This window comes from Eptatretus burgeri, chromosome 7 (genome assembly GCF_056783735.1).
Source record: "Eptatretus burgeri isolate ZD-2024b chromosome 7, Ebu_testis_v1, whole genome shotgun sequence".
In the NCBI taxonomy this organism is placed as follows: Eukaryota; Metazoa; Chordata; class Myxini; order Myxiniformes; family Myxinidae; genus Eptatretus; species Eptatretus burgeri.
In genome coordinates, this window is record NC_140967.1 from 85,543,184 (window position 1) to 85,553,873 (window position 10,690).

Here is a 10,690-nt window from a genome sequence, read left to right on the forward strand (position 1 = left end):
GTTACCATATATTTAGTCCAGTGAAGTGCCAATGTGTTGCTGTGTTTGTCCTTTCGATAAACTACGCCCAACTGCCAGTTGAACATCAATCGATCGATCAAAAAACCTGTTTTGTGGCAATGGGCTATTATCATAATAATAATTAATTTTCAAATTGATAGACAGCAGTGTTTGGACAAAGGATCTGCTCTGAACATTGATCTTATTACCTCCACCACAAAAGGTGAAAGGAGGTTATGTTTTCACCCGTTTGTTTGTTTGTTTATGTGCAGGGTATCTCAAAAAGTTGTGGAAGGATTCGTACGAAACTTGGACACGTTGGGTGTGTAACAACGACGCACTGATTATATTTTGGTGAAGATCCGAATCCGGATCTGACTACTAGAATTTTTAAGTGATTTTTCACCATTGAGAGATAGGGTCAAAATCGATATATAGCATGATATCTCAAAAAGTTGTGGATGGATTCGGACGAAACTTGGTGGACATGTTGGGTGTACGAGTATGACAAGGAATAATCGATTAGATATTGGTGAAGATCCGAGAATTATTTAATTTTGAAGTGATTCTTCACCATTGAGAGACGGAGCCAAAAACGATACATAGCACGATATTTCAAAAATGTATTGCACCCGATAAGTACTACTGGATCAGGCATTGCATGGCAGAGATTTGCGCTCCATTGAGTGCCCTTCTAGTCTTCTTTTTAATTACAAGAGTCGAGGCTCATGGAGGAGAAAAATGACAGAGTAACGTCTTTTTTTTTCAAAATAGCGCACAATTGTAATATATTTATTGACATTGTTCTGAGCAAAATTGACATTATTTAATTGACTGTGCAGATGGTTATCAATCTGAACCAAATAGTTGTTTTTTTTACAATTGAGAAATGGTTATAATAGTACATATACTAGATACATTCAATTTAACAAAGTGAGTTCTCCGAGACAGGCTGGAAAACATCACAATGTTTCAAAGTAAATAGCACAAGTTTTTTGCATTTTCCATCAAAATGACTACATGATTTGAACCTTTAAAAAAGGCAAACAAATGAATATGATTGAATTGAATAAAAATATGAACTTTGGGAACAAACTCTTCATATTTATATTTAACTAGCATAACCCGCGCTCTGCGCGACATGTTGGGGTGGGTGTGTTTGAGAAAGGAACTGATGCAGGGTATCAGTATTAATGTTACTTTAATGCAGTCAGTGGAATACGATTTCACTGTTTCAGAACCATTTTATTTACTTTTTTTGTACCATGCACCTCATATGGTCATTGAGATAATGTAAGCCGAATATCACGTTACTCGAGCGCAGAACAAAGTCGAAGATAGCGCAACACGAAACCACAAACTCGGAAATAATATACAAGATAAATTTCTGAAGTGCATTCAACTTACAGGATTTCCCATCATCGTGTATGACTTTCCAGAGCCCGTTTGTCCAAAGGCGAATATGCATGCATTGTATCCTTCAAAGGCAGCTTCCAGGATATCCATGCCAATATCTTGAAACAACTAAAACAAAAGCATAGCTTTGTGACATTAATATATCTTCATATTATAAAAAGTAACAACATAAATCATTTGAATGGCAACAGGAACAGAGGAAGCCCACATCTAAGATGGAGGGATGAAAAGACAAATATTTGGGAAGAGTCAATTGGAACAACAAAGCAAGAGACAGAGCAACATGGTGTCAACATGCTGAGGATTTCGTCCAGCGGAGGACTGAAAATAGCTGATGATGATCATAAAAAGTGATATTATCCCATATCCCTCCCCTCCCTTCTTAATCCCCCTTAGCCTCCCACTCCAGCCCCCCAACTCAACCCAACACTAATTAAAAAAAATACTTCACATCAATTATTTGAACACAGAACAGAAGTGAATTGATGGAGACAACCGAAAGCACAAGTCGATCAAATATATACTTACAGGCAACCTACCTTTTCTTGAGAAGCAAACTGTGGCATTCTTTTATCAGCAGAGCAGTAAGAAAAGTCATAAGTGAATTCTTTCACTCGTTCTCGACCCACGTCCCCTGTGCTTCCTTCAGGGATCTGAATGTCAATATTTGAAATAAAATAAAAAATACAGCACAAGAAGCATAAACCGATCATCAGACTATTTATCTTTGAACAGAAAGCAATGCAACAACTACAATCGAGTGGAAACACCATCCGGTACATTCACGACCATCATTCAGGAAACCAATAATGACCAATAACAAGCTGACGGGTTCAGGAAACCATAGCAAGCTGACGGGCACAAGCAGAGCAAGCTACAGCAGACAATAATGGAGTAAAATTAGCTCAATTCAAATAAGTTTTTACAAACTTTCTGCAATCACTTTGCATTCTAGTGTGTAAGGTGGGTTAATCAGAAAGGTTTTCTTTACTTCAAGTGAAGATTCAAATTGTGTTTTGAACTTGATTATGATTACAAGTAAATAAAGTTCATATTTGTTTTACCTTCAAGTTGGTAATCATCGTCTTCTTGCCATCCATTGCAATGATAACTTTGGCATCCAAACTTTTCTCTCTGTGCACAACATGTAAACCAAGGAACAGTTAGTTTTTTTTTAATTTATAAAACACCAAGTTCTCGTGAACTTTCCAAAATCCAGACTCACTCCTCACGAGCCGTGTCTTCCTCTCCTCTGCTCCCTCCCCTTGTCCTCATTCTTACCCAAACACAGTCTTCCTCCAAGTGGCCCTCTACCCCACAATGGTGTTTCCCCACTTTCTGATGTGTTCTCGCTGTCCTGTCATGTTCCATTGCATTCTGTTCTGTTCTAGCTCTCATATGAGCCTCGACTTTGGTTACAAAAAATAATTAAAGTGCAAAGTCATTTGCGGAGAAGATTAAATTTAAGGGGTTTCCAAAGGACAATATAATATCAGTACCCAACATCATGACAGGTATGAAAGAGGAGTGCTGATGCATCATTACAAGTCATCCTTTTGACGAGTCATGCAACAGGGATCAAAAGACAAGGATAAAGATGTGGTAAATCATCATGTTGTGTAAAACAGTCCTATGTTGTCTTCCTGAAACAACAGGTCATAATCCAAATGCCACAACAAACCTCAATGTTCTACAGAATTGATAGATATACCTGCACATAATGTCCCCTCGCCCTGCAATGGGATTGAAGAACCACAACCATTCTGGCTAAATAACCAGGACTAACAGCCAAGAGACAAATAATTGGATGAATCCTGATAAATTGCACAATCTAATAGAGAAAAGGAGCTCAGTGTTGGAATGCCTACGTGCATCCGTCCATCAACAATTGTCCTCTAGGGGATACCAGCACAGTATAGCAATACACGCATTCCGTACGTACACAGAGCATATAACGTGCTGCATATACACGCATGAGGGGAGTTTGTTTCCTGGCATGGCCCATGCCAAATACGTACCCCAAACAGTTTGATCAAAAGAAGGAAGAGAGGAGGAGGGAGAGGGGGAGGGGAAGATTTTTTTTTTTTTTTTTGCTCTTCCTCAGAGTGTGTAGTTGTATATTATTCAGATTTCAACATCTAAAAAGGCTGTGATGAATATCCCATCAACACGCTCCACCTCCTCGCTCTGTGAATGTATAGCTAGGCTGGTATCTATACACCACCTAATTTTATTTTTCCCCATTAACCACAACCATTTTTTTTTTTAAGCAATTACGCAAAGATCGGTATTCTCATCAGCAAAGCGACGGGTCTTGCATTCCAGTCATTGTTGTTATTTGTAACTAGCAGATAATCCGGTTACACAGAGCTGTTATAAAGGAATTTGTTCCCAATAGTGTGTGGTGGAATATTTATGGCATTTTCTTGGAATGTCCTTTGACAGCATAATAGCAGGGACCCACAGAAATTAGGCTTAATTGCAAAATGTGACCAAGTCCTCAATATCATCCTCCCCCCCCCCCCAACTCTTCTTCCCCCAGTCCTCAATACCCCCCCTCTTCCCCCAGTCCTCAAACCCCTTCTCACAGTCCGTTGTCTGCCCTGCTTCCCCCTACCCCAACTCTGTCCACTCCTCCCCCTTTCTTCTTGAAATCCTCAACCCACCCCAAACCTCCAGCCTACCAACACATCTTAATTAACCTCCGCCATCTTCGAAGATGGATGGAGGTTACTGTTTTCACCCCTTTCTGTTTGTTTGTTTGTTTGTGTGTTTGTGATCTTGCCAAAACGAAGTTTTTGCAAGATATGCTAGTCAGCTTGTATGTTTTTTATCTTGCCAAAACGAAGTTTTTGCAAGATATGTTAGTCAGCTCGTATGTTTTTTTTTGTTTTTTTTTTGTTTGTCTGTAATCACGTATAAAAAATTCTGAAGAGCATAGTTATCATTGGAAATTTTTGTAACTTCGCATATCAGAGGCCTATAGAGGTCCCTTTCAGTGCACAAAATTTTGAAGGTCAAGGTCAAATGTCAAGGTCACTTTGGCGCAAATCAGGGGAGTCGATGAAACCCTTATTTTTTGAGTAATTTTGATCGGATAGTCTTCAAACTTCATGGGAATATAGTTCATGGTCTGGCGCTCAGCTGATTAATTTTTGGTGGCGATTGGCCTTGACCTTCATGGTTCGCGCCTGACGTCAAACATATTTTACCCCAAGGTCAAATTTTCAAGTTTTATGAACCATATCGTGTAGTACCTCAAATTGAGCACCTCGATGAGTGCTTTCTAGATATGTCAAGCTTGAGACATTATGACGTCATTTGGTGACGTTATGAGGCAAACGCATATTTTTCATGGTTACTCTGTAGAACGATTCTCATCGGAATCTTTCGGAGGCAGATATTCCTCAAGGAGTCGCTCCTGGTGGATAGCAGCTCTGTTCACCTCAGTGTGACCTTAAAGAAGTCACACGTGGTCACCTTTTGGCAAGATACGGGTCACCCTGCGGGTGACATTGGTTTTTTTATTTTATTTTATTTGTTTGTTTGTTTGTGAACAGTATTACGGAAAAAACTCCTCGACGGATTTTGACGAAACTTGGTGGGGGCGTTAGGTATGGTCCAGGGATCATGCCATTAAATTTTGGACTTGGTCACCCCTCCCAACCCCCCAAAAAATTGTTAGAGAAAAATTTTTTTTTTTTTTTGCATTCCTTCATGTTTTTAGTGATTTCCAACCCTCCCCCAAAAAAAATTGTTACCCCCCCCAAAAAAATTGTTAGAGAAATTTTTTTTGCATTTCTACATGTTTTAAGTGATTTCCAACCCCCTCCCCCCAAAAAAAATTTGTTGGAGAAAAAAAAAAATTTTGCAACTTTTTTTTTCAACAAAATTTCGATTTCTTTTTTTGCATTTCTACATGTTTTAAGTAATTTCCAATTCCCCCCCCCCCCCAAAAAAAAAAAAAAAATGTTGGAGAAAAGAACTATAACTCTGTCAGCACTGTTGACATCATATTTAATGAATAAGATATAAGGTTCACTTGAGTGACCCAGCAGTATTGGCGGTGGAGGTTTTGCACTCTCCTGAGTGCTCCCCCTCTAGTTGTATCTCAGTATTTGCAGCCAATTGTCATTTGGATGACTAAAACCATGACTGAAGACAAACTTATGTTCATCTACTTTATGCATTGATAAGGCCTATAGTCTGCAATGAATATTTGCATTGATTATGCTTCAAAATTTGATGTTCATTTTAATCATGAAAAGAGTTGATTGATTGCGTTTAGTTGTAATGATGAGAATTTAATGGATCTGGGGATCAAGATTAATGGGCGGTTAATTGATATCGTGAATTAATTGATTGATAATTGATATCCTGAAGTCATTCTTTTAAGTCATTATTTAACAAGAATATTTATGATTTTGAAGTATTGAAGTGTGTTAGAGACTTCAACCAACAGTGATGAATGTTCTTTGTCAAATTTTAGATGTGCAAATTCATATTTGGGAATATTCTGTTTCACAAACACTTGCAGTTTCAGAAGCACCTCCTTGTTGGTTCATGATTATAACCACTGTTTGATAAAAAAAAAAAAAAATGTATAAAGTTGAGAATATTCCATGGCAAATACACTGTACAAGTAGTTTTCCACCTCGTATCTCAGGTGTGATGGATGCTGAATTTTGGTTTGCTTGATTATGTTTATCTTATGTAAAGAATGCTATAAATTCTTCTAATTACACAATGATGATCATAAAAATAATTTCTGGCATGAGCCAGGTGTGTGCTCATTCGATGATGGGAGGGAATATGAAGTTTTTACAAGAAAAGTATGGGATGTCGTAAAAACAAATGAAGTAAATGGAAGGTAGTATGAAGCGGGAGGAGTGAATTAATTATTAGGAGATGATCGAACAGATTGAGTCAATTAAATGAAGGATAGTCAGATGTTTGGCAAAGGAATTCTGAGCTAGAAAGAGTGTAACGACCCTGATATATGACTTGTGTCTATGTTAAAGGATTATTTCGTTACGTACAGGTATTTTTAGGGAGGGGGTTCTGTCGGATAGACTGATATTTGATTTGTCAACGAGGAAGCATCTGAAAATGCAAAGCCTGACCGCTTTGTATTCGGACTTATTCTTCTTCCGCATGCTAAATGCTGCTTCCGCACGCTAAAAAAAAACCTGACATTTTGACCAAATTCTAAATTTGTCTTCTCCATATTCTCATCAAAAAGCTTTGTTGAAAATTTGATAACAAAAGCTCAAATGAAAATTGAAATTTCAGGTAAATTGGATGAACATTGACGATTTGTGATGCTGACCTTTGACCTTTTGACTAAATTATTAATTTATCCTCTATATTCTTAGAATAATAAGCCTGGTGTTGGCTTAGTGGTTAAAGTAGCTGGCTTGGGACCTTCGGCTCCTGAGTTCAAGCACCTGTCAACCGTTGAATTAACACCGGGTGGGGTTGACTCATCCTGTCATCCTTCCGAGGTCAGCGAAATGAGTACCAGTGTACTGGGGTAATAACCATTACCCCAGTAAGTGGGGTTATGGTTATTATCCCAGGTCAAGTGGTAACAGGTAAGCTGCGGAGTGGCAACCTATCCAGGAATCCAGGAACCTTGCCAATGAAACTGGCTCGGCAGCCTTATGAGTTTTTACGGCACGAAAGGAATGGTATTATTATCCCGCCCCACGGAGGGAGGGAGCGGGATATTGTAATCGTCTGGTTTGTTTGTCTGTTTGTTTGTTTGTTGAGTCGTCGATCTTGTCTACCCATATTATCAGTATCTCCATCGATATGTTTGTCTGTATGTATGTCTGTCTGTTCGGTCCAGTGCTCTGTTAATACAATGGTGATTTCGATGAAACTTAGTTGGTAGGTTCATACTATGACCTAGTTGTGTGCAAATGAGAACCGTTGCTATGGACCCATCCGTTGCCTAGCAACGGACCTTTGAAATTTTCAAAAAAATCTCAATTTTTTTTTTTTTTAGAAAATCAAAAATCGGGCCATGAGCGACTGTGGGCAGTACATTCAGCCATATTGTCAAAAATTTCCAGCCGGATCCTATGAAAACTGTTGGAGAAGATAGACTTTGAATGAACCCTGGTCGAAAACAATAAAAAAAGAAGTTCATTATATCTCAGAGACTATGAGTCAGATATACATGAAACTGGTATGGTAGGTTCATGGCATGTCTTAGTTTTGTGTGAGAAAGAACCGTTGCTATGGACGCTTTTGTTGGCTAGTAACGGCTGAAAAACGACTAAATTCAACTTGATCGACTACCCATGTCGGCCTAGCGGTCTGTCTGTCTGTCTGTCTGTCTGTCTGTCTGTCTGTCTGTCTGTCTGTCTGTCTGTCTGTCTGTCTGTCTGTCTGTCTGTCTGTCTGTCTGTCTGTCTGTCTGTCTGTCTGTCTGTCTGTCTGTCTGTCTGTCTGTCTGTCTGTCTGTCTGTCTGTCTGTCTGTCTGTCTGTCTGTCTGTCTGTCTGTCTGTCTGTCTGTCTGTCTGTCTGTCTGTCTGTCTGTCTGTCTGTCTGTCTGTCTGTCTGTCTGTCTGTCTGTCTGTCTGTCTGTCTGTCTGTCTGTCTGTCTGTCTGTCTGTCTGTCTGTCTGTCTGTCTGTCTGTCTGTCTGTCTGTCTGTCTGTCTGTCTGTCTGTCAACAACTTTACGGCAAAACAGCTTTAGCAAACACGATCAAATTTAATCCACAGGTGGGCAATGAACCTTGGACAACCCCATTAACTTTTGGGTCCAATTGGATCAAAGGTCAAGGTCAAGGTCACGAAAAGATCAAAATCGTTTTTCACTCATAACTTTGTCAAAAATGATCTGATTTACTTCAAACTAAGCTTAAAGTGAACCTTATTCTATTTGTCACTTATAATCCTTCCCATTCCTCTAGTGAAAAATGCATATTTGTGCACATCGGTAGGGTCCGAAGTTTTGGGGGTCATGGTCATCGGTCAAAATTACAAATTTTCCATTATAAATCAAAAAAGGTTAGGAATATGCGTGTTTCCTATGGAAGACATACATCAAGTCCTTTATTGGGTTTCATTTGACACCATGACCTTTGACCTTATGTGACCTTGAAAGGTCAAAACTTCGTCAAAAATGGTTTAATTGACTTCAAACTAAGACTAAAATATTCCTTATAATCAACATTCAGGTTAAGGACGTATCAAATTTAAATTTGATCCCCAAAATAACTTTTTGCCTTAAATGAGCGGGATTTGTTGTGCCTGGCACCACTTGTTACAGCGCATGCGCTGGTATACAATTGCACCGAGTTTGAAATGTCCCCGGTGTCTACCATGTCTCCGGTGTCCCCCCCCCCCCCCACACGCCTCAAGTGACAGCCAATGACGGCCGTCCGGTAGATGGCAGTTCGTAACCTAGACGGAAATGGCGACAACTGACAGAAACAATTGATGGAAATACCCGAGCATTCATGGGCCGACAACTGACGGAAAAATCCAAAGAGACGGCCAATATAATAATTTGCCGGTTTCCGCATGAACTACACATTAGATTCACACAATACTGCCTTTTTTCAATGGAAATTTGTGAAACTAATGTGTTATATATGTGAAAACCAGTGAATTTATTGCTTGACGGAAAAAAACCAAGAAACACTCCCCTCTCATGTACGAACGAACGAAAGACGTCATTTCCGCCCACCATGGCATTTCGCGCCGAACGCCAAATGCTGAAAGCTAAGTTCTTCTTATTTTACATCATTCTTTTGCAGCCCGCCGCCACACTGTATCAAACGATTTCATTCCTTCTGTTATATATAAAGGTGCTTATCACAATAATAAGATTTTGACATTTCAAATATTAAGTACGCTTTTAATTGTTTTTCAACTGAAAAAGCATAAATTGCATATTTTAACATTAGTGTACTCATTTGCTTCACCACACGCGCTATATTGAAGGATTTCACTTGTTATTATTAGTCTCATAATAAGTTGTGGCTTTGTTGAAAATTTGATGTCAAAACCTCAAATGGTAAAAAAAAAGTTACAGACACAGACAGACAGACAAAGAGACAGACACACGTGATTGCAAAACCCCGTCTCCTGCTGAGGGGGGGACGGGCTAATAATTTTGTATTTGGATTATAAATGATGGTGATATTTGTATATTGATTGTAAACTTGTTCTTATTTTGACCAAATGTACTTGTGCATTTTTAAGAAGAGAATAAAGATAAAATGAATGAATAAAGGATCAATTGCAGAGTGAAATGGCTTTCAGGTCCAGCTACAGCAAGAAAAAAAAGACATGCTCAATGAAAACATTTTTTAAAAAAAATTGCTCAAATGTCTGCATGAGGACAAAAAAAAAGCAGAAAAGAAATAAACTGTGACGAATCCTTTCAAACAACATCCTTTCACATTAGTAAACTGCACACAGTCCATGGCGATATAATCCAATTTCATTTCACCACAAGTTACATGCACACATTACAAATCCCTGCCTGCATCGACCTCAAATCAATCTAATTTATCTGCACTTACCGTCCTAGAGTATGCACCTTTAAAATAGTCCAATATTAACAAACTGCTCAAACGGACCACGACAGCCTAAAATTGTGCAGGGAGTAGCATTCTCATAGTTTGGTGAATTTGTGAACAAGCAGGTGGGATTTCAATTTTTATAACATACCTAATATATTACTCGCTGCAGTTGATGTTTGGGATGTAATGAGAGACGGAATGGGGGGGGGGGGGGTAGTGAGCCAGATCCTTGAAGCCAGTCATGAATACCAGTCTGCGCAACATGTGGCTTCTGCACCGGCACGTCGTCGTGACGGATTACAACACCATTGGTTGACACCTCTCAGAACTTGTTCATGGCCTGCCACAATATCTGCACGAAGCCAACACATAATCCATCCATCCATTGGGACCATACTCTGTGCAGAGCGTTGGTGCTGCCTTAGCAGTCTCCTTGGCTATTGGGCGCAATCCTGGACGGGTCGCCACTCCGACACAGGATACCAGCAAGCCGGCACTCATTTTGCTGACCTCGGAAGGATGACAGGGAGCGTGAACCCCACCTCGAATTAATACAACAGCCAAGGAGGATCCCAAGCCCACCACACGAACCATGAAGCCAACACCAGGCATGAGACATGATATTCACCTGCGATCATTGTTCAGTGAGGCACCTTGGGCATTCCAGAAAACTGAGGCCATGACCTTTCAGTTTGAGGGTCGTGTACGAAATTCCTTGCATGGACAGTG

General features: G+C 39.6%; 1 protein-coding gene across 2 annotated transcripts in view; it reads right to left on the reverse strand.

Annotated features, from left to right (window-relative positions):
- KIF16B (kinesin family member 16B) overlaps positions 1-10,690 on the reverse strand; it is a 131,061-nt gene that overhangs the window by 115,452 nt on the left and 4,919 nt on the right. For both annotated transcript variants that reach the window (XR_015060327.1, XM_085889351.1), the window contains exons 2-4: positions 2,481-2,550; positions 1,956-2,069; positions 1,408-1,524 (exon numbers count right to left, since the gene is read on the reverse strand). Coding sequence is in view for 1 of the 2 variants with exons in the window: in XM_085889351.1 (XP_085745477.1) it covers positions 1,408-1,524; positions 1,956-2,069; positions 2,481-2,550 (301 nt within the window). In the remaining variant the exon portion in view is untranslated. The remainder of the gene's footprint in view (positions 1-1,407; positions 1,525-1,955; positions 2,070-2,480; positions 2,551-10,690) is intronic.